The following is a 26,543-nucleotide window of genomic DNA, read 5'->3' as shown; positions in this document are numbered from 1 at the left end:
CTTTTTAGTAATCATTTATTATTTTCAATTGATTTCATGTTCAAAGTGAGAATTATTTATAATTATTTTGTATCTATATAAAGATATAATATGGGCTTATTGCATATTTAATAGTATCTAATGGATACAAATGTGGGAAAATTTAATTCCTTTATTATTAAAAATTAGCACATATTTTTAAAGTAAATACATGTGGTTGATATAGTATATATATATAGTATTAAAATTAAATTTGGATTATAAGCGTTCAGACCACACATGATACTTTTATTTATTGTCCGCAAAGATTTTAACACTTCACTGATAACCCAGACGGCCACATCTGTGCACCGTTTAAATTAAAAGTAATTTTCTTATGCAGAATTAATTAATGACTAACGAGCTCAATAGGGTTCATCAAGCGGAAGCGAAAGAGAGAGATAGAAATATATAAATAGGTTTTCGTAAGAAAAGGACGAAATCTGTAGCCTGAAGTTGAATGAATTTATGCCGGTCTATTTAGTAACGCGTCAATTTGGCGCGAGTAAGGTTGTGGGAGAGGTGGCGATCTGACGTCATAAAAAGCCCGCGAAGTGCGTAGTTATTTTACGGATTATTTGTTATGAATTAACTGTGCTTTTTGTGTTTGTTTTAAAAAAAAAATAACAAAATGTGATAACTTATTTTTATTTGCATTTGAAATATTTAGTGTTGTGAATAAACATTGTTCGTATAAATTATCAGGATATTTAAGAAAAATATAGGTAAGTAATAAAGATAAGACATGTCCGGGAGTATGCTTTGAAGTGATATATGAGAGTATGAGATGAACGTAGCCGAAAATAACTAGATATTAGAAACGCCGAAGTATGCTTTGATGATTCTCTAAAATAATAAAATATTTCTATTTAATCAGTTAGCTGGATGACTAAGATTTTTAAATTAAATATTTATTGTAGCAACACTTAACAGAATTACAAAAGTAATTGGCGTAATAAAAAAAATTAATAATAATCTGAAACACATATGGGAGTTTTGTTTTAATTTAATCGATTAAATATAATCGATAAAACGATTTATTTTTAAGATCATTTTTGTTCAAATCATCCCGATTAATCAATATAAAATATTAAAATGAAATGATTTTTTTCAATGTTTTTTTTTATATTAAATTACTTAATACGACCACAAAAGTACAACATTATAAAAGTTTACGACAATTTATGTCTACTTTATTAATTAAAAGTCGGTTGCTTTGTTTATGCGTTAAGTTTGGTACAAACGGCAAACAGCAATTTCCGCCGTTTGTTTGTAAGACGCATGCCTTACTTGACATTTCGGCCTTAATTTCTTTAAATTTTATGTCGGCTTATGAGAAAAGTTTTATAAAGAAATGGCAAAATTTTATACTCCTTTGAATATGCTCCGGTTCCTGACGCAATGACGAAATATTAAGATTATGAAAGAAAATAAATGTACCTTATCTATATATATCTGTATTCGTTTGTTTTTTTTTTGTCATGAAATATTCAATTTTTTTAATTCAGGATTTGATGCCAAGTCAGTTTCATTGTCCTCACGTGGATTTAAAGATAATTTTATATTTCTCTCATTTAATATGTACTACAATATGACAGCGTGTTGGAATAGTTATGTTTTTAATCAAGAGAAAATTTATATATATATATATATATATATTAAAGTAATGAATGGCTGTATGTTGCAAATAGAATAGTTAATATTATGCAAGTGCAATTTGCAAAACATTTAAATTAATAATAACGTAAGCCGTAGGCGAGTGGGTAAATGTTCCACTATGTACTTTTTCTTTTAAAAGGGTTTCGCCCTTATTCATATCGTCAAATTTTTTTACGGCAAATTATTGGTTGGTATAGTTCACGTCATTTTCATCCGACACATGCAACTTTCCTAAAGAAGTTTATCCTTATCATACTTTTATGGATTCATTCATCTCAGTTCTTAAAAACGTGTCATCAGAAATTAAAACACATTTTTAAAATGTGTATAAGCATATCAGTCGTTTATAAGTCGTTATTATCAAATTAAAAATGAAAACAATATTAACCAATTATTAATAGCAATGTTCTGTGAATGTCCCACGACTGGGGCACCACTCCACTTTTTTATAGATAAGGTTTAGACCTTACTTCACCACACATCTCCAATGCGATTACGTGTTTTGACGCAGCTTATTTTTTTTAATTCGATTTGTTCGGGAAACAAATAAAATAAATATTTACTTTCCTGAACTGATTATGAAAGTTTTATAACAGTAAATGTTATGAAGCAGTAAAATTATTTCACAACTGTTTTCCGAATGCCGACTTTGATATCTACGTGTAGCTTTACTACTGTTTACTCGCGAGTAATTAAATGTTATGTTTGGATTTACTTTATTAACTAAGTTTATTGAATCATATTGCAAATATTGAAAAAATAGCTATAAATAGTAAATTAAAGAAAAATAACTTTCTGTAAAAAAACCTCTTGATTTACGGTAAAATAAAAAATATTTTTATCGTATTAAAATATATACACATAAAATATTCTTTTTATATACCTTGAAGATTTAATTAGAATTGACAACGAAACACCTTATAATTGTATAAATTGTATGATTTCTTTATTTATTGTGTGATTTTTCTATTTTCATAAAAGCGTCACACATTTTTCTAGTTTATGTACGTATACTCATTTATGATATAAAAGCTAGAACTACTAATTAGTACAGAGAAGTAACTTTTGTGATGGTAGAGTTTCAGGTAACACGTAAAACCACTTAACTGAAACAATTTTCCTGCTTTTCTAGAGCAATTTACGAAGAATGTAAAGGAACGAAAAACATTTATCAATGTCGAGAGAGAGCCAAATTATTTGAATTATTTAGGAATGGTAATTATGTATTTGCGTACGTTCTGCGGACCTTTACTCGTGAGTTAAATCCATGAGTATTTCAAGACTCATATATATATAAAACTTTAATACCAATTTAGACCTAGTTGTTTTGACCGTGAAAGAGTAATAGACGGACGGAAGTAACCCTACTTTAATAATCTTATTATAGATTTATTCATATATTTTTTTATTGTTTATGATTATCATAACGAGACGAATAGTACATGTTAAATTAAATTATTTGTATAAATACGTTTCCGCTGTTATAGGGTTGTTATTTAATGTAACATTAAGTATAATCGTAGAATATGATATATCCATTTGAAAGATATCCTGAGATTCTTATTTCTTCTTCTAATGGCGGTAGAGCCTTTCTTCGTGAACTTTCTTTCTTGTTTTTGGACGATAAACAAGTAAAATGGCCACCTGATCGTAAGAACAATACTTATAATTAATGTTAAATAGGCAGTAACCACCAGGATTAGCTTTGTATTTCTGTGTTTCGGTTTTAAAGAATAAGTGCCGCCATGAGCGAATTACTAAATACTCAAAGTTTAGGGCGTTAACGTTAGTTGTTATTGACAATTTTCAAATGCTATGCAATGTTTAAATGCTTTGTTTTAATTATATTTGGAAAAATATCTGTATCCGCAAAATCGAAAAAATTCAATGCATTCGAGATATCTGTTTGATTTACGTTCAGCAATCTGCCGCCCTGGGCTCAAGCCTGCTCGTAAATCCGCTACCGAGTTAGTATAATTACAGCTAAATAACACGGCATCTTAGATTCCTGGGTTGGTTACGATATGACAGCGATGTTCACTTGTAATCCATATCTATCTTTTTGCTGTAGATAAAAATATTAAAACCCCTACGCTCAGAATATGAGTAAATTAATAGGCTTATATAATTGTTGTTTTGCAGATGGCCCGAAGGTAGAGAAGAGGGATGTCATGCAAACATGGCCAGCAGAAAGAGAATAAAAGCAGAAGATGGAAGTTGGTGGAGGTCCAGGTTACTCTTTGCAGCCATCACTCTTGCAAATGCTAATGCCCAAGGTACGGTATGACTATTAATAATTCCAGAAAGTTCTTAAAAGAAAAATTACAATTATACATACGACTATATGGACTGTATCTATGCTTAGGATTCATCAAGTAAACTGAAATAAGTAAAATAAGAATATAAACTAATTCACTTCCGAGAAAACTCTTCTACACTTGTTAAGGATACTGGGGGACTTAACTTTTCTACCACGTCTATCCACAGATTGCTCAGAGATACAAATGTTTCAGAATTTCTTCCGTCCAAAGTTTTAACCCAATAATCGCTTCTTAGTGATAAGATAAGGGTTACAAAATCCCTTTCTTATACACATTTACTTGATTTTAATTTGGTACAATTAAACATAGAGAATTTTTTAAGCTTTGTGTTCTTTGATTTTTTCTTCAGTTAGTTCAAGAAATAAGTTCATTTGTGGGAAGTACTCAGTTACAACTCACAGCATTATTTCAATTAAAGTTAAACAGTTTTAATTTTGTAATAGTTTATTGTGGAATACAGATTCCTCTTTCAAAAAAATAATGACTACTTTCGAATCGGTGATAGGTGAAACTTCTCGGAGAATTTAGTGATATAATTTTATCTGAGAAAACATAATAATTGTTTTGGACCGTAGTTAACTTTTATCATTATTCGGAGAGTCGATACTAAAAATATTTAATTCATTTTATAATAATAGGTCAATTTTGTTGTGTTGCTTGTACAGATAATAATTTTGTAAGTAATAGTTTATATTATCGATGTATTCAAACAGCGAACTTATCGGACGACGGAAGTTACATAAATAATGGAGTCAAGTCGAATAATTGACGCTTTACGAGTATCTACACAATAATATAATATATTATTTTCATACCGCAATCTTACTATTCATACTAATATTATATTCTATAAATAAATATGCAAAGTTCAGTAAGTAAATTTCTCTCCTCATTTTGATACCCGATTTTCTCTTTTTTCTGTTTATTGGCTTCAGTGTTCGATAAAAAATATGGAAACAAGAGAAATAAATAAATTTAATTAAAAGTAATAAAAATAAAAGGTATAGCTAATTAGGATAATTCTTTAATTTTCTCTTCGCATTGATATGTCTTAACTTATTATGATGTTATTTGTAAAAAATCTTAGTTCAAATGATTCAAACAAAGCGAAAATTTTAATCTAACTACCAGTTTGAGTATGCTTTTATGGATTACAGATAAGCACACACATACATAATGTGTTAGCTAAATATATATATAATAATTACATCATATTATCATCATATTGATATCTAGTGTATAAATTGGCTTAAACATGAATCAACACCCATAAAACGATTACAGTACAGAGATTAGGCTCCTATTGACTATTCAGAAGCTATTAGTAACTACGTTACTTGTTACTCCGCCTTGCTGGGAGTAAAATATAACTTAACTAGTTATCCTGTTCGCTTTGCAGGGTGCAAAATATAATCTACTGTTTATCCAGAATTATAATAACGGCCTGTACATTTCTCACTGTTGGGTTAAGGCCTCCTCTCCTTTTGAGGAGAAGGTTTGGAGCATATTCCACCACGCTGCTCCAATGCGGGTTGGTGGACACACATGTAAATGTATGTAATGTGATAAACAGTAAATTATATTTTGAGAGCAGAGGTGGCCCAGTGGTTAGAACGCGTGCATCTTAACCGATGTTTGCAGGTTCAAACCCAGGCAAGCACCGCTGTGCTTAAAATTCACCTCGTGCTCGGCAGTAAAGGAAAATATCGTGAGAAAACCTGCATGTGTTTGATTTCAACGAAATTCTGCCACATGTGTATTCCACCAACCCGCATTGGAGCAACGTGGTGGAATATGCTGCAATCCTTCTACTCAAAGGGAGAGGAGGCCCTAGCCCAACAGTGGGAAATCTACAGACTGTTAATCTTATGATAAAAATGTTATATCTTTTATAATTATTCCTGGCATATACTTCAAGGTAGTTTTTCTTACAAACCATCAGTATGTCATAATAATTATGGATGTAGAAGTTAACTTCAGTAAAAAATCCTCAATAATAATTGTTAATTTATATTTTTGCAGTAGCTAGTGCAAAAATATGATTTTATATTTTCATTTAATATGTAAATAAAATCAATTATCTGTAGTACAGATAAGCATTCCTTGTTTGAGAAAATGGTCACTGAAAATATAAAAAAAAGAAGCAAAACCGTAGTTTTTTCTTTTCCGACAGCTTCGTTTGTTTATTCATTGCGTTGCAAATAGATTTTGATACACGCAACAACTGTATTACATTGCTAGACATTTTATTAACATTGGACATAACTACCTTTAGCTCTTATTACAATGTACATAAAGGTCAAAATGTATTGAAGTACGAGCATCTAGTGTTCCATTGCCAATGTTTTGCATGTAAAGCGGGCGCCGCGTAAGCCTAGCCATTAGCTAAATACTTTATAGTAAGCAACTTTATGGAATATCACTTTGCTATCCAGACTAGTTACTGTAATCGCAGTTGTAGTATCGTGTCCTCAACAATCTATGGGGGCTGCTTCCTATAATTTTGTTACATTGAAATCGAGCTGGAGGGGAAAAGACATAAGTTTGATACGAACATTCAAGTGAATTTCCATCGAGGGTTTTCTATATAATTTTTATATTGAATATATACGAGGTAGGTAGGAGTAAATTGTATGATATTACAAGTTTTATCTTTCATAAATTAATTTTAACTTATGGTTGTTAATAATGATTTGTTGAATATCTTAGGCATGAGTTATGAACCTCGATTTGCCTTTTCTATATAATTTATGCGCGTACGACTTGCATAATTATCACTATTGAGTAGATGAAAATAAGCCATGTATGGTTGTTTTTAATTAAAGGTGTCGTGTATTAAATCAAGTAAGCTTAGACTTAGTGTTTAAAATTAATTATCAATTAGAAACATTATGGTAACTTCGCTTGTCTTTTTTTTCTATATTTTGTGAAAAAATGCACGTGTATAAATAAAATTAAAAAAGAATTTTATCTAAATAAACTAAATTAGCCAAATCGTTAACGCTGGACCGGGATACACTTTTATATTATACAAGTATTGCTCATTGAATATTACTGCTAGTGGTTGCTTATTGGTCGGAATTCAACCATCATTTATTACTAACAAAAGAATAAGATACATTGATACGAAAGATAGGAAAATAGAGGCCCAATGGAACCGCGTCATTTTCTTAATAAGGGTTACAAAGATTTTGCTTCACATATAATATAATTAGATACGATTAAATAACCGATTATCACGCGTACAGTGTAGAGTGTTATAAATCAAACGGTCTCTGGAATTAACAAAAAATGTAATAATAATAATTGATACGTTTGACGTGCGTACGTCTCGCCTCACACGTGTGTAATAAATCTTGTTTATAATAAATCAAAGAGCCGTTGCCTCAAATCAAATTAGTTAAAAGTAAACACTTAACTTGAACATTCATCTCGAACGCACTTTTAAGTTGAAAACCGTGTCATAACGACTCACATCAATCTTTTCTAGTCTTTAGTTAATGTGGAGAGCATTTTTTAATTACTAGCATAACTTTTCTTAATTTTGATCACTTTTAACGGTTGAATGCGCGCAGTCGTTTACGGAATTGATCAAAAGCTTTATGTCGTCATATGTAACTGTCGCCGGTACTTTGTTGTGGTGGACCCAGCTGTTGCTTTCCTTTCAGGGCGAGTAGGTACGTTACTACGATCATTTCGAGACTTATTGTGGGCATTTTTCATTTCAGATATATCGGCGTGCTGCGATAAAGCCGTGGGGACATGTCGGAGTGTTTGCGAGAAGGTAGGTTATTAATGTTGTTTAGAAAAAATAACTCGTACTTTTTAGTATGTTATAAGAGTTTTTATATAGATAAATTTAAATGCTTATTGTTTATGAATAGCCTATATTCGCTAGTTTATCTGTATTTGTTAAATATCGGCCAATATAAACATATCAATAAAAGTATATGTAATTTAGCAAATAAAGAATTTAACCAAACAAAGTTAAATTTAGCGTTGGTATGTCGTATTTGATACATCAAACAATCGAAGCGATCGTCTTTTACAATAAGTAGTATTCTTTGATGTTAATATTAAACCAAGAATTCTGCTTTGATATTCGCAGGAATGAGTTATCGATGAAATTCTCTCATGTGCGGATGACCACTTCATCGAATACGCTTTTGTATTCCCGATCGGTGATTAGACATTCCTGGTTCGTCGTAACCCTCTTTGAATCTTAATTCCATCTACGACACCCAATCAAAGTTTTCACTTAAAACGTAAATTGACTAATTAAACAGATTTATTACTTCCGTAACTTCGATCGGAGATATTTTTGACGCTTGCTCGCATTAAGGTCATTCGATATTTGTATGCATAATATCGGAACCAAATGAGAATAGTCTTTGATTTTTTCATAAAATCGATAGATTCTTTGATCTGTACAGCAAACAAATAAAGGAAGCGTTGACTTGTAAGATCGACTTTCTTGTATCCGTTCCTGCCGTGGAAATATTACAGTAGATATTCGAGGCACCGCGTCAGGGCTAATCAAGAATCGTGTCACATTGAATAGCGTTCCGAGAAGGCGCGTCGAGTGAATAAAAGGAAAATTATTAAAACTCGTAAGCGGAGCCGGGTCGAGCACTAATACATTCGTATTTAATTCCGTCTCGTTAGAGAACCGCGTGACGGCCGCTTCCTCTCCGCGACACTCTTTGAATAATATTGAATATTTTTAATTGTAGAGATGATAACCATTCGTTTTTCTGTTATTAATATTTACGAATGCGATGCTATCGATTGACGTTGGAATAACTTAAACAATATCAAAAATCGAAACATACTCTTTTTCCAATTAACTTTGGAAAAGTCCTACTTCTGGTTACATTTTAATCGATATTTAATATTCAGGAATATTTTATGAGAAAATATAAAATAACAAGTGAGAATACAAAAATATACCAGAGAATAAAATATAAAAAAATAAAATATGTAAAATTAAATAAAGAAGAGATTAGAAAGATACCCTAGGAAAGTCCAACTGTACTGTACTGTACAACTGCATGTACATACAATTAAACTGATGTAAACCGATCCTTATAATTGTAAACCTTCACAATACAACAACAACTTTACTTAACTTTATATAATTTGCAATAAACTGCGATTAATTACAAAAAGAAAATGTCGAAATTTTATCAATTCCATATAATATGTATATTAAATATGTTTAAAAATTACATATATGACAAAATCATACACAAATTAATTTACAATACGTGAATATGTGTCTGAGATTCTTAGCTGCGGCATTACCGTTCTTTGCAAACCAAATAAGTCAGCATTCATGTTACATGCATGTCATATTATAATGGAGTGAAAGTAGTTATAACTTATCTGGGGCTGGGTGAAGTTAATAATAGTATCCGTTATGTTATATATCAGTATATATACGGAAGATAATTGAGAGTCAGACGGCCATCGATCGTCCCGATCAGGCAGCCCTAGCTCATCCGGCAATTTTAATAAAGCGGTGCAACAGGGAGACAATCTAAATAAAGTGGTGCCTTGTTAACTTCCCCATTAAGGAATTTAACCCCGTCCACTAGCGCTTAACAAGACGTTTATCGAACTACTTTCTTTCACCGTTAATAGAAATATATATTTTCAAGTTGCTCATATAACATTTAAAGCCGAGATCGCCCAGTGACGAAGATTGCGAGTTCAAACCCAACCAAACACCTCAAAATTTACATGTGCTTAATTTGAGTTTATAATTAAACTCATGATCGGCATTAAAGGAAAACATTCTAATGAAACTTGCATGCGTGGGTGTATACACTAAATTGTATTGAAGTGCGTGGTGGAATAAGCTCCAAACCTCTTACTCAAAAGGAGAGGGGAAGTGGGACATTTACAGGCTGTTACTTTTATAGCATTTAGAACTTAGTTAAAGCTTGAAAGGCTTTCAATTGAATACGATTCGGTAGATAGTCACATTAAGAGCGTAAGTGTAATTGCATTCAACGTTATTGGTTGTGGGTTTAATTTCGCCCGTGACAAATATTAGTATTGACTATTGGCCATAGCGAATTTATTGACGGCGTGGGTGTTCCCCCCAACCATCCCTAGAATAGTGCATTGAAACGTCCACCTCGATTTCTGTCGTAAACACCTGATAGCAATTGTTAATATTACAAGAGAAACAATTAATTTTATTTGAGTTCAATGAACTTTTTACAGTTTACATTTCACATTTGTTATTTGTGACGGAAACAAATTATCTGCTAATATATTTTACCTCTGAACTCTTTATGTCAAACGATAGTCATTATACTGGTGTTCTCGGACCTGGCGCACTAAGTTTTAACTAAATAATAATAAAGTAATATTTATCTATGTAAAATTAGGAACAGCCGCTAAATTACCCACTGCTGGGTATAAGGCTTCTTTCCTGTTAAGTTATAGGTAATAGTAAGTTCAATATTAGTAGTAGAGAAATATAACATAACCACGAAATCAAATCAAAATATTATTTTACATTATTATATCTTTATTGTACTACTAAATACAGCCACCAATTATATACTAGAAATAATATTAAACATATGACATCTCCTTCCTATGACCATTAAGACATCACCTTTGGTTAAGATTTGCGTGTTTCTAACCACTCGGCCATCTCGGCTTTGTTTTGTGATTTAAATAAAAACAATTTAAATATTCGAATCTATTCGAGGTTGACTGATGAGAGCCAAACAAATATAATTTCACATTTACAATATTAGTAATATAAAATAACCTTTAATTGCGTGTTGAGTATTCATACTGTAAAGTAAAGTAAAGTTAATAAATGGCGAAAGTAGTATGAATACTATAACAACATTATTACAGAGGTAAAGTCAAAAGACAAAAGTGTTTTCGCCATATTCCTTTTATAAACTGCAACGAAACTATCACCTTATTTTAAGGAGCTCTACGTATTTTATATTGTGTATTATTTGATACCGGTCTCAGTTGCGACAGTGCGGTAATGACAAAAGCGTCGCCAGCCGGTCGGCGGTAATGACACTATAATAACAAGCTTTTCAGTGTTGGGGCTTTCCTGAATCTATGAAATTATCATCAAAGCCTTCTCGGTTAATTACTAGTCATTATTCTAATGACATTAAAGTGTTTAATTTCTCTATTATGAATAATACATGTGACGCTGTATAGTTTATTTTTAGTTTTATCGGATTATAATAGTTCATACGATCTTTTCATGTAAAAGTAACACGATAGCTGTTACGAACATTTCATTTATAAAGCGCTAAGTCTTAAATGTTAGTCCACCTATGTGATAAAAATGAATCAATATAAATAGATCAGTATCTTTTTTCCTACATTTATCAATAACTATTTACGAGCATTATCTATTTAAAAAAAAACCCTGAAAATAAAAGTACTTTTTTCCAATTATTCAAATTCAATAATGTTCATGTTCAAATTTCGACCACTGCGCGAACACTAGTATGTAGTTATGTGTTTCGATACAGTAGTATCTGCACATATAGAGCTGTAAAACATAAAGGCTGAAATATTGTCTGTAGTAGTTTGTGCAGTGTCACATTTTTACAAATACAATTTGTAACTTTAGACTCTTTACGAAAAGTTCGCAAATAACACCTGCGACCTCATTTAGAGAACAAAAGAAACGTATTTTTGTAAATTTTTTTTCGTCGTCCTTCACGTTGACGTTTGGTATTTATTTTGTTGTTTATTACTGGAGGTATGAGATTCTAATCCAAGGTCGAGCTAATTAAAGTTAAGGGAATACCTCAGTATCAGAAAGTTGTCTGGGAGAGCATTTAAAGACACGTGCTTGATACCAGTCTTGTTGAGAGACGACATTGATGGTGAATAGAGTTCAGTGCTTGCTTGGGTAATCTTCTCTGCAGATTACAAATCTCCGTGATTGGCCGCCGTGGGCGTGGTCGTATTGACGATCATAAGAATACTGTATTCACTTTGACAGGTTTGAAATCCTACAAACATATACCTAATATTGTTTTATTAAAGATAATCTTGATAAAAAAACATTGCAATAAGCTTACAAGATACATTAAATTGAAACAGAGCTCTCAGCTCATACGTCTGCAATATTTATAATGTGCCAAAGATGTTTAGTAGAAACACGACAGACGATGAGCCGCGAAAAACATATCGTCCAGGCAACATCACTCTATCTAGTTCACGTCTTGTAAACATTTAGATATTATGCATAAAACACGCCGTTATCACCTCCGCGAGACCGAGTTGCAAGCGTCTCGGAAATGTTTATGAAATTTATGATGTTCGGAATAGTTGATTTTTACATTCGAGAGAGATAGTACAAAACTTTCATGAAAGTACAATTTATTTGCATAAACATATTATAACTTTAATATAATTATAACTTAAACTGTATTTATGTTGTTTTATTGTATATGAAAAAAAATATATAAATTTTGAAATATGTGTGTGAGCGCTTATATCGTAAACTTTAAAATTAAAAATTTGGAACATAATCAAACATGAAAAATATAATAACAGTTAAACTTCTAAAAAATAATATCACATGAAAAAATATTGTGCGCCATTTAATTTCAGTAGGTAAAACGTAGCGGTTTCAGGCGGCTAGGTCAAAGCCCGCGGCCGCTTTGATGTTTCTACGTTCGTATGATCTAAGTTGTCGCGGTCGCAGCTGCTTCTAGATTTATTAATATACATCCTTGTGTACTTACAGTTAGCCACTCCAGTTATTTGCCATTAAAAAAATTCTCACGATCTGAATAGTTTTTTATTGCTCTACTTAACATTGCGATGTATGATAAATAGCTTTAATAATATATTTGCTGGGTTTATTATGATTGAGTCGTTGTTGGTCAGGGGATAGAACTAGTTAATCGTAATCGTTGACCGTGGGTTCAACCAGTACAGTGCTGAAGGAATACATTGTGAGTATTTGTAATATACGCAGATGATATCTTTTGAATATGTATCCAGCAACCCGCAATGAAGCAGCGGGCTTGTATTATTATAATTAAAGGAATACCTCTGTCTGGTAAGGCCTAGGCCTAGGCTTGCTTCTTTACAATTAATTTATTGTAACTGTATTGAAATCACTTTATATGCATAATTAATCTGTCAATACATAACTATATGTTAGCAACATTTAGAACATAATTATATAACAATTTATATATTTTTTTTACTATAAGTTAATATTAGAAAATATATTAGATTTGCAGATTCTATTGTTTATTTGTTTTTGTTAATCTTTTAAGTAATATTGAAATTAAAACGTTTTTATTACTATAGTCTACTTTTGTTTTATTCCGATTTTACACATTGTTTGTAACCAAAATGATAATATTTAATGTTGTCTTAGATTTTCGCGATTATTACACATTGAAATAAAACTTCGTGGTCACGAACACTGCAAAGTGCTCGAAACGTCGGGATGTTAAAATAATTAATATACGCGATTAAATCCGTTAAAAACTAGTTTTATTTCAATGATAATATTTATTCAATTTATATTTCGTTTATAAAACGAAAAATAAATTATGAAAATATTTTATCAATCATATTTTAAGCACACCGTCATTGAATATAAAAAGCCGATTCATCGAATCCCGTATTCCGTGTAACAGTTGTGACAATTGATTACTTGGATTACTACGTGACAATCACGTTTACCGGGTATTCGACAGGCGTGACGCGGATCCGGGATCGGCGGGATTCCAATCACGTACAGACAAGTTTCGGACCGTTTACCCGAGTGCTGCGTTTTCACGAGCTCGCTCCAATGTAACCTTACGGGTGGAATGTTAGTGCACGTTCCAGATTTGTTTTGGGAATTCTTTATCTATCTTAAATTTCTTTATATTTCATCCTTGAATTTATAGATTAAATTATTTTGAAACTTCAAATTAAGGAAGGAACAGCGTGGAGTTCAGTTAATTTAATGTTTATTTTCATTTGCATTTAATTTATAATTAGGTATATAAGTCGACAAAGATATAAATTCAATTCCGATTTTGCTTTCGATTGCCAATATTTTTTTTTTATTTAGTATTTATAGACGATTTTTAGAGTTATCAATAAAATCATTAGGATCATTCAAATTAAAATTACATATTTTTTAAAATTTTTTAATAGGTAAATATTTCAACTACTAGTTTCGACTAGGTTCGAGAATTGCGACTACTGTAATTAGTTTAAATTTCTTGATATTCATGAGTTATTTTTATTGAAGATACTTATATTAGAAAAATAGGATGTATGTAAAATGTAAACTGGCAAAAAATATTTAGAATAAATATTGAAATTATGATTATGTAATGCTAAAAATATTTTTGAAGCGTTATATTTCAAATGCTATTTATTATAAAACGAACTAATTTAAAACATCAAAGAAACAGTGAATTTTATTTTTAAACGTTGTCTTCGTTTCTTTGAATCGTGTTTTTTCTAATGAACGACAAAACATTATTTCTGTAAAACTCTTTCTTTGAATAACGTACTTTAGCTCAAAAATAAGTTCTTGTTGTTCCTTGTGTTATCTTTAAAATGGTACGATACATTGAATAATTCAACAAAAAAAAAGATAGAGACAACGCTTGAAAAGACACTTTTCAAACTTTAGTTAAAACTAATGTTACACTCCCTTCCAACTTGAAGTTGCGAAAACAAACAAACTAATACTTGAGTCGTTCAAAGCGAGTGAAAATAGACCCATCTGAAATCCTTTCATGTCTGTCGCGTCCGTCCCACTTCGGCGACACCGCCTAACGACTTTACCTTTATATTGAAATGCACCTTTGATGATCGCATGAATAATGGACCAAGTGTGAACGATGTGTTAAAAATATGCAACAGAAATGTTAATTTTTAGACATTTACAATGATTATAGTCATAACAGTCTTAATAAAAGTCAAGTTCAATACGTACTATTATTAGAAATAAGCTTTTATCATACATAATTCTCAATAAGTATTTTATATTTATCATTATAAAGGACTAAAGACCTCTATACTAAAGTTTATCGTATATAATATAGTATATAGATAATGCACAAGTATGTGCGCAATCGAAGGCAATTAGACACGGCTGGCTTTACGTGTTTTCCGAGATGCGACAGAGTGAGTATACAGTGAAAATATCTGAATTCCGGAATGTTACTGATAATATCTCGACGGAAAAAAATACATAAATATCGGGATATGAACTTCGGTCTGCAGTCTTATGATATAAGCTACACTACACTACCGAGGCGGTTAATTTTCAATTCATGACAAATCTTGACAGATATAATTTTTTCAATTGTTCGATGATACTATAACTCTAACGAAAGTTGCAATTTTTTCAGTTTGTAAATGTCAAACTTATGTCTTAGTCGCATTGTTTGTGAAATTAATCATGTATATTTGAAAGCTATATAAATAATATCGTTGTCCACGAAATCATTCGAGATGTCGCAAATGTGAATATTATGGCCGTCTTATCGCTTCTAAGAATTGTGTTACGGCTACAGACGGGAGTAGGGAGTCGGGGAACACTTGGTACTATAAGACCGTAGGTTTCCTTGTTCATTTAAATATTATCTTAAAACGATATAAATATATACGGACTGGTCAATATATTAACGTTTATTTGTTTGATTAAATAAATTCTTAAAGCTCTGGTATATATTTATCTTGTAAAGTTATTTTTATAAATCAGACTTATGTTATAAATACGAAAGTAACACGGTCGGGTTTATTATTTCGCATTTATGTTTAGTCCATTCTTCCGAATAATCTGAATTTTGGTGTACATATGTATTTCAACGGCGATGATGACGAATGATAATTTTAACGTAATGAAAATTGTCATAGAAGCTAATTGGCCAACCTAGACATTACACAGCCTTGTCTACCTTATCCCGGGAGTGTTTTTGTAAAGTCGAAGGCGTATACGCATCTTAGGCTTCGGCTTGCTGGTCGGTTCTTTAGTACTTTTCTGGGATCTAACACATTATTTGACCAATATCGCAGTTTTCTGAGAAATAACTGCCTCTGTACAAAAATTGTATTAAACAATAATATCTTTCTTTTCAAGGTGGGTGAGTATTTATAGCAATAAACGTGATTTTTTTTTTCTGTATTGACCTTCGAACTGAAATATGCGAGTATTTTATCCATAGTCGTTATCAGTGCTACGAAATACATATGTGTACCAAAACTCTGATCAATCGGAGGAATGGGTTAAACGTTACACCTGTTATTTTAACACGACTAAATCACTGAAACGATAATAATATTTGACGTAGGTAGCATCAGACCGAAATAAGAACATAGGAATATAATTTGACGCTGCAAAGTCTCGTGGAACAGTTAAGCAGTTAAAGCAATTTATGCAAGCGCAAATTGGTACGATTGATATTTCTTTAAAAATAATAAAAAAGTGTGGAACTCAGTACATGTGATAGAGGTAAAACCTTTTTTCGGATACGATTCTATCGCTGCACCCAGATTCGATCTTGAAATTTTAGAATCTTGGTGCCTTTAAAGTTTTATTGCAATAAATATCAATTTACTTGGTGGTAGGGCTTTGTGCAAGCCCGGCTGGGTAGGTACCACCCACTCATCAGATATTCTACCGCCAAATAACAGTACTCTGTATTGTTGTGTTCCGGCTAGAAGGGTGAGTGAGCCAGTGTAATCACAGGCACAAGGGACATAACATCTTAGTTCCCGAGGTTGGTGGCGCATAGGAGGTAAGGAATGGTATATATTTCTTACAGCGCCTTTGTATATGGGCGGTGGTGACCACTTACCATCAGGTGGCCCATATGCTCGCCCGCCAACCGATGCCATAAAAAAAAAAAAAATCATTGTCATATTGGTTTTATTTACCCGTCAACTCTTAACAAGATGTTGGTTTATTTTTAAAAACTTACACAATAGATGAGAAGAAGTTTTTATTGTAATGCCGAATTGAAAACACTACTAAACACATAAAACTTACACCAGAAAGTGCAGCGCGTTTTGGGTAAGGTTTTAGGTGATAGGCGTGAATTTCATATTTTTGTAATATAATATTTAAAACACTTGAAACAAAGAGAAAATAAAATATTAGCTTTTGAAGACTACAAAGTTTTTTTTAGGAACGCAGTCACGAAGTCTGTATGGATACGACTTCAGTCATTAATCAGTTCCTTGTCAGCGTGCCCGTGACGTTTTGTCTGAACTCTGAAGTTTATCGCTTACAAGAGTTTACTGAATAAAGATGTGCGTGTTACGCTCGTAAACGTCTGCTCGTTGTAAATTAAAATTTCGACTCGAAAAAGTACTCCTGAATTTCTACCTTTGATTCGTTTTGCTCGTATATTGAGTCCGGCGACCTCATATTTTGCTTTAATTGAGATATATGAACGACTTTATTAGTCGTAGCATTGTTAGAATACTTTTATATGACAGGCCAGCTGAAATTATTTATGTACTAAGGACATTTCGAGATATATTTTTACTTTAATAAAAAAGATAAAACGAAATATAAATGTAATAAATTACTGAGATTAAGCTCAAACATCGTGAATACACATTATAATATTTCGTTAAATTCGAATATTTATGTGAATAAAATTTAAATATATCTAATTAAATATTGAACATTCGTGTAATGGGCATAAAAACATTGTAAAAGTAATTTAAATAGGAAAAACATCAAAGCGTTGTTGGAGGCGCGATGTGAATCTGTCCTTTGATTACCGGCCGAGTTTGTCCCATTCGCTATTTTCAACCCGACACTACGTGCTGATACAGGGTTAGCCATAAAGTAGCGGTTTAGTGATCAATACCACTTATATAGTTTTAATAAAAGTAGTACTGATAAAAATAATCACTTCTAATTTTGATTGCTTTCATTAATATAATATGATTATCTAAATTATGGCCATTCCATAATAATTGTGATGACTATTGATCGATTACAGTCATTATGACTATTCTCCATAGAGAATGGGCAGGAGGTGTTTGTGCAATCACAGGTACTATTTCTAGACCCTCGCTGTATAATCTCCTTGAGAATGTGCAACCGGAGAGAGTTCTGGCTGACCAAACGTTCTACGTGCTTTCTGAAGCACGGGAGCGTTAACACTGAATTCTAAAATTACTTAGAAAAAGTCAATTAACATTTTATAATTGTAAACGATTGTATAATTTGGTTTTTATATTGTCATCGGAGGCGTTAGATATTTATTTATATTAATATTATAAATGCGAAAGTAACTCTGTTCCCTCTTCACGTTTAAGCCGCTGAACCGATTTAGATGAAATTCGGTATGGCGATAGTTTGAGTTCCGGGGAAAAAAATAGGCTACTTTTTTTTTAATTCACTCGTCGAGGGGATATATTTTAGGGTGACGGCTTGTATACTATAGGTAAAGTGTTATAAGTTTCACGCGGGTAAAGCAGTAGGTTCAGCTAGTTATCGTATAAATTCTGCTGTAATATTATTTGAATATTTATTTATAAACCAAGTCTTATTCAAAATACTACCCATGTCTGCAGTGAGTGTAGTAAAATATGATCTGCTTCATTTTAATAGTACATCTCAATCTTACGTGTTGATTATTATCTATAAATCTTTTCATTTTACATTATGGACTTGTAATAAATATATATGTATTTTGGCGGATGTGTAAATGGGTCACCTGATAGTAAGTGGGTGACCACCTGAAAGTAGGCGGCGGTGACACCGCCTATAGATATTGGCGCTGTAAGAAATTTTAACCGTCCTTTACATCGCCAATCTACCACCAACGTTGAGAGCTAAGATTTAATGAGCCTTTTGTAAAATTGGATCACTCACAATAATACTAAGTATTACTGTTTATTTATTACTGTATGAGAGGCGAGATGGCCCAGTGGTTAGAACGCGTGCATCTTAACCGATGATTTCGGGTTCCAACCCAGGCATGCACCTCTGAATTTTTATGTGCTTAATTTGTGTTTATAATTCATCTCGTGCTCGGCGGTGAAGGAAAACATCGTGAGGAAACCTGTATGTGTCTAATTTCAACGAAATTCTGCTACATGTGAATTCCACCAACCCGCATTGGAACAGCGTGGTGGAATATGTTCCAAACCTTCTCCTCAAAGGGAGAGGAGGCCTAAGCCCAGCAGTGGGAAATTACAGGCTGTTAATGTAATGTAATTACTGTTTGGTGGTACAATGTATGATATATGGACGGTACCTACCCAGACGGGCTTCCACGAAGCTCTATCACCGCGTATTACTATTATACGATTTGCTATACTATTTGTGAAAAATAGTTTAATATTTATTCAAGTACAACCAATAACTTCATAATATATAGACAACAATATAGTATTTCAAAAACCTTTATTTTTTTGTTTATGTTTAGTTTCATTTCCCATCTAGACATCCATTTCATTCCAAAAACAAATAGTTTAGTATATAGTTACCTTATGTATTATCACATATTCATCAATACAAATAGTTATATGTATACGTTTTAAACTTTTGAGTAACTAACAAAAGAGAACAGTTTATTAACGGTGTTTTTAAAGTGGGCCTGTATAACGCAGTGCCACGGCTGTCGGTCTCCCGATGCAATAATTACAGGCGGGCTTTACTAAACTATTTAGGGTAGCCAACGTACTCGGCTACGTTTTATTATGTCAACTGAGTCCTTTGTGTTTTAATTAGCACTAATGTGTCTGTACACATGCGCCACTTATATACATATATCTCTGTGTATGTTTGAACATTTTTTTATATGCATTGTGGAGTATTTCATTTTTAGTTTGTTAATCGGTCAAACACTCTAAACAGTGGTTCGTTATCTTTGTTATGTGTATTTAGGTTAGGACTCCATCATTTAATTTACGAAATTGCTTTTGAAGCAAATGCATCGGAGTGTCGTTAAATTTTATTAGCTTCATTGTAATGTTGCTCTACCTTAGCGAAATGGTTTGAGGTTGTGCGCCTCGAATCTTAATAGATTCATTGTCATAGACTAATGTGGATATCTCTATATGTCACACAAAAAGGTTGACGAACCTGCTCATGTTTACCATAGATTTTGAGAATTGAAAAACTATAAATATATATTTATTAGTACTTTTTTATTGATGAAGTGACACTTCTCTTATCGTATTATTAAGATAGACGAACCATATTTTGAAGATATTTTTGACTAAAAAAAATATTTATTTAAACCTAAGTTAATCCCTTCTAGTTGTAATAACTAGCGACAAGCCCCGGCTGCGCACGGCTGCAATACATTATTAAATATCCTACAAAATGTCTTTATATACAATGTTCACAGCTTTTTTTGTCATTTGACAACACAAACCGCTATGTGCCTGCGTTTTAAATCTGTAATATCTTCGAAAATATGCATTTAAATTACATGCTGTAAGGGCCATATTGATCTATATTAAATGCATAATGTATTTAAGGTACTTAATTGGATAAGAATTAATGTTGTATTGCTTAAAATTGCTTCGTTGGTGGTCGCGTTATCCCTAAGAGATAAACATATTCATATCGGACTTTTTAAGGTGTACAATACTGTAGTGCATTATTTTGATCCATCTCGTAGAGTTAGCAAGCGTTTTCAATTATATTATGCATGTTTTATACATAAAAACCTTCCTCTTGAATCACTCTATTATAAAAAAAACACACACATCAAAATCCGTTGCGTAGTTTTAAAGATTTAAGCATACATAGGGATAGACAGACAGCGGGACGCGACATTGTTTTATACTAGGTAGTGATATACTAAACGATGATTCCGAGCGATCAGATCAAGCCTGGCATCACCACAGCGTTTACATTTGCTTATTCTAAATTCATAAATAATCTGGAAACCAAATATATTTGGTGGATGAAAATCGACCTAGTGCCGATCCATCGATCTGCATCGGAGTAAGCTCTAAACGTTTTTTCTCAAAAAGGAGAGGAGGCTATATAGCCCAGCAGTGATATTTACAGTTTGTTAATTTTACTATAATTAATAAAACAAATAAAGATTTTCTTAAAATCTCAGTTGCTTAATAATTTATCTTATACTTGTCGGTAAAGCAAGACAAATCTGAGAGAATATGACTAGGTCGGATGAAATTCTGCCACACATCTAGTAGCATAATGGAATATTTGTAAAGAGTTCTTTCAGAGGACAATTTACAAAGTACGTTATGTAGATCTTAAGCGAGGATGCAAAACTTGTATTATGTTTCCCATATGAATAGTTAACGCTAATAATACACCATTCTAATATTTTTAAAGCGTATCCATATCCCGCATTATCAATAGATACATTGTTGTAAAAATATTTCCTGGAAGTAGACGATTGTTGGGATTGCTTGTTAGATGCGTGGCACGTTTCACACAGGACGTGTTGGTGGCAATGCCACTGATGTCAACCAACCCCCGATTGTCTACATGCTAATGCCATCAGACCACCTTCTATTGCTGAACCGCGGAACACTTTTTATTCTGACACATTGACAAATGGTTGCTGCGGATTGAATAATAAGAAGGTTTTTTGAATACCACGCACTGAATAAAAATATAGCATCTACTTTTATGACGCATCGTATACACTGGCTACCTCTCCCGACTTTGTACGGGTACGTTTGTCCTGCGCTATTTTTATTCAACCGATATACATATAAACATTCGCCAACGTGCTCATTATTTAACATCGTAAAAGATGAGTCGTAATATTTTTAAAACATCTGGTTTCAAGTGTTAATATAATATTAACGTTTTAAGTGAATATGTTAAATAAAAAAATAATATTTTGTGACATTTAATGCAAAAGTAGCTTTAATTTTTTTTAAAACATAAAGTGCTCTTACTCTATGTTGTCTATAAAAGATCACTGACTTTTTATAGAACTGAATTTTAGTATTCGCGTCTCGGGAATACAACGCTGCCCAAACAGCGGTCGTGCCGAAAGCGCCTGGACCGACAATTTTCTCTCCGACTTCGTCGGCATATTAAACTGTTTTCGTTAAATATGCCACATATTAACATACTATATAGACCATGCCTTACCTAATACTATAATAATATGAAAGTTCCATATCAATCGGAATATAAGTTTTTGCATGTAACCGGAAATAGCGAACAAACAAAAGTTACTTCTATATAATATCGTTATGAACTCCGACTTTACAGTTTGTTCTCGTTGAAATGAGGTAAATTTCTCAAGTAGTAAGTTTTTATATTATTGTATATGTATAAAAGTTACGAACATATTAGTCAAAGATAATATTTCTTGATATAATTAAACTAAAAAAAAATCATGATGTTCTTACTTCCTTTATACGATAATTGTTTTCTGCTCAAATATAGTGTAACTCGTTAATATTTATCGTTATTCAATGTTAACAGTTCGTTTCTTATTTCGATACAATTTAAATAAATATTTTATAAGTATATATTAAAGAGTTTTACATTACGTTAGAGTTTTTGTGATTAAATTACTGACTATTTAATAAATTTTAGTATTGATATTATATTTAGTTTGAAAATTTAAAATTATATTTTTTTGTTATCGTTTATAAAGATTTCCTTATTAGATAATGTTTAGGTGAATGACCAGTTTTTACAGTGGGCATGTGGACCGGCATAGAGTGGGACACATGGTTTCGTTCTGTTCACACGCTTCTGTCTAGAATACTGATTTTCGCAACATGTAAACAATGATCTAATCGAGTACGTAACCAATAATCTGTAATGTGCACTAAAGTCAAGTGCATCGATTTTTTTGCATAAATGATGTAAAAAAACGATTACTAGTTTGTTTTAATATAACATTAATGTTCAGAATAGTAAACTAAATAAGCTATTAAGTAAGCTTTTAAATATCCCACCTGGTATTAGGCCTCCTTCAGAAGATGTTTTGGAACATATTCCAGAGCAATGCTCCAATACTTGCTGGTGAATACACCTGTTACAGACTCTCATCCGATGTATTCAGGTTTCCTCAGGGCGCTTTTCTTCACCGTTGAACATGAGATAAATTATAAAAACAAAATAAACACAAGAATGATTGACCGTTCAATCCGAATACTTTGGTTAAGATTCACTTGTTCTGACTCGGCCATCTCGGGTCTTCGAATTTTGATTGAATGATATAATTGATTTTTCATTTTAATTTTAAAACAATAATAAAATGAAGGATACCAGTCTACTTAACAGTAATAAAAAGTAAATAGTTATAAAAAATTGTTCGTTGTATTGTTGTAGCTATGAATACATTCTTTACCCACTATGGAGGAGAATAAATATTAACTGAAACGCCAGATAGCGGTGATAAGATAAAGCTATTGGTTGTAGGTAGTGGTTCTGCGACAACAAAACAATAGTTTATCTGCAGCATATTACGTGCGAGAAAAATGCTATTGAATTCATTGTATGTATATATATTTAATTTTTTTATAAAATAAATTAAAATTAAAATTAATAAGAAATTACAATTAAATATATGTATTCATGAAATAATTTAGTTACATACGAAGACCAACGAATTGAAAATTAGTTCGACAAAACAAGATTTTAGTTTCAGCGTTAAAATATCACACTGCGTGCGGTCTAAATTGTTTATATATTTTTTCACGTATCTATTCTACATAATAAATTACTTCGGTGCAATTTCGCAATATCATTCTGAATAACTGATTGTTCGTAGTGTGGGCCGATTTGGACTTGTTTTAACGACATCTGATTTGTATACAATGATCATTGTTTCGTTCCGTGTAAGCTACGACTCCGTGGTTAATCGCAGAAGACAATATTATCTGAACTTAATATTGACTTGCATCGTTTTGATGTGTGTGTATCGAAGTATAAATATTCTATGTAACACTTGACATGTTTTATACATAAATGCTCTTCTAACAGAGCTATTTAAATAAGGCGCGCTGATTTAATTATTGTGTTGACGCGTTTCCTGTACTTATAAATAAAAATCTTACAAGGTGTAAATTTAAACGACGCAAGGATTTTATTTGAGGTATTGTCTGTTAGAACAGATACTCATGTGGGATACATTTTATAAAGTAACGAATGATATATAAGGAAAGGAGATGTATAAGATTGATTAAATGAGTCGTTAGTTAAACTTTTATTTTGATTTGAAGCGGTAGTACAATGTGGTAGTATCTATTATAAAATCAATGATGATTGCAAAATTTGTACGAGGTAAATTATTCATATTGTTATTACATTACATTTTATTGATTTAGAATAATTTAACGATGAACATATGTTATTACTTTATTCATAAACAAAAAGTACAACTCCAAGCACTGATTAATATCGAAATAAACTAACTAGTTAAAGAAAATATAACCTAAAATGATATAATAACGTTTGCGTAGATATATATCTGCGCAAATGGTGTGATATTAATCCTTTTGATAATGTAATACACTATCGACAAACTACTTAAAGTGGTAGTAGCTTAGAAGAGCCTTATTATGCAAATATCAATCATCCATTCATTACATATTCATTATGATAATTTCCATTTATTACACGCTATAATAAAAAACTACTTCTATAATTTTTGTACTTGCCCCGTTTTTCTTATTAGTTTGCTAATAGCCAAGCTATAACGTGTACGTAATGGCTTTGTTAGTAACTTAATAAGTAAATGACAGTTATTTTTATGTATATTCTGAACCTGCGGCTCATTTACCCGCACGAAATTTATCAAACTTTACTTATATTGCACAAACCGTCACGTCCCATTTTACTTCCTTGAGGGTTGAATTAAAAAAGCAGCCTATGTCCTTTCCCGGGGCTCAAACTTTCATACCAAGTTTCATCTAAACCGATTCAGTAGTTTATGCGTGGAAAGGTAACGGAGAGAGTTACATTCGTCTTTATAATATTGATATAGACCAAATAACAAATTATATTTTTATGATTCTGAAATAAAGATTGTCTACTGAATATAACATAACATATCAAATTACTAAAATAGATAAAGAAATATCAATTAAAGAGATAAGAAATCTTAAATAAAATTATATGTACATTGTACACATTATCTTAGATTGATTAATTTAAGTTGATAATCATCTTAATGACAGACTCGTAGGATAATCAAAACTACACTATATTTTAATTAATTTATTATAGCAACTTTCAGCGCTCCTCTTTAACTAGAAAGTATACCACGACGATACTATCTACTTATCAAGTGAGGTTTCAAACAGTCTGTCATTCATCATGTATGTAGGACGATCCCAGATAACCTTATTAACACAGGCAGATAGTGAAGAGCTAAACATCTACTTAATTACCCTCGCTCGTGTGATTTAATCACTCCGTAATATGCACTGAGTCAGGGCATACGATTAATATGCAACGAATACTGGTGTTGCATTATGTATGTTACGCACGTGCCTTTTTGTTGCGAGATTTATTTTGACAAAGCTTCGTACCTTTATATGGTCTTTCATCTTTATATGGGAATTGTTATTTTACATACAGTATATAGTAACATTGAGCCGAGATGGACCAGTGGTTAGAACGCGTGCATCTTAACCGATGATTTCGGGTTCAAACCCAGGCACCATCAAACCAAAGCACCACTGAATTTTCACGTGCTTAATTTGTGTTTATAATTCATCTCGTGCTCGGCGGTGAAGGAAAACATCGTAAGGAAACCTGCATGTGTCTAATATCAACGAAATTCTGTCACATGTGTATTCAACCAACCCGCATTGGAGCAGCGTGGTGGAATATGCTCCAAACCTTCTCCTCAAAAGGGAGATGAGGCCTTAGCCCAGCAGTGGGAATTTGCAGGCTGTTAATGTACCTAATATACTAACATTGATTGCGATCTAAATTTAATTATATTATATAAGTGAGTTTGATAATAATATCGGAATTACCATTCAACACACACAGAAATGTACACTCTTTATTTTACTAAAACTAGTAATTTTAATGAAAATAATATATTGTATTGCCAAAAAAAAACAAAAGAGAATCAAAACGAAAAAAAAAACATTCTAAATGTAATCGTGTTGTGTGTATATCACCGCTATCTGCAATAGTATATATTTTTAATATAATAAACATCTGTATAAAATAAAAATTGTCTCAGATTGTAAACTAATGAGCTATTTTGGGACGGGAGTGGGAGATGCGGACGTTCGTTCGTCAATTAATTTCATTAGCCCTAATGCTCCTAATAAAGAGTACAACATGTGTTTATTTCGACGTACACTCAATGCGTTAGTTTTATTGCAGCTTCTAAGACGTTGGTTAGAAGATTTATTGGATGTAAACTATTTGTGTGGCAGTTGTACTTAGTTGTATCATGCTTTATATTCAATTAAATGTATTAAGATATGGATGAATCGTCTTTACTAATAAATTGCGTGTGTTGCTATTAATATTATAATTTTGTTTAGTGTTCTCGAAATGTATTCGTGGTATCTCATTGGAAACTAGTTCATTCGAATCAAGTTTGAATCAATATTGGTTGA

The 26,543-nt window shown here is 31.9% G+C and overlaps 1 protein-coding gene across 1 annotated transcript in view; it reads left to right on the top strand.

Moving 5' to 3' along the window:
* Window positions 1–523: 523 nt before the first annotated feature.
* The window catches only part of LOC125069666 (reversion-inducing cysteine-rich protein with Kazal motifs), a 33,746-nt gene continuing 7,726 nt past the window's right edge, over window positions 524–26,543 (top strand). The window contains exons 1-3 of the mRNA XM_047679187.1: window positions 524–743; window positions 3,820–3,953; window positions 7,727–7,782. Coding sequence (XP_047535143.1) covers window positions 3,857–3,953; window positions 7,727–7,782 — 153 coding nt within the window. The 5' untranslated portion in view covers window positions 524–743; window positions 3,820–3,856. The remainder of the gene's footprint in view (window positions 744–3,819; window positions 3,954–7,726; window positions 7,783–26,543) is intronic.

This window comes from Vanessa atalanta, chromosome 16 (assembly GCF_905147765.1).
Source record: "Vanessa atalanta chromosome 16, ilVanAtal1.2, whole genome shotgun sequence".
Classification (NCBI taxonomy): Eukaryota; Metazoa; Arthropoda; class Insecta; order Lepidoptera; family Nymphalidae; genus Vanessa; species Vanessa atalanta.
Note: the sequence above shows the minus strand (reverse complement) of the source record. Positions and strands in the feature narration are given on the sequence as shown.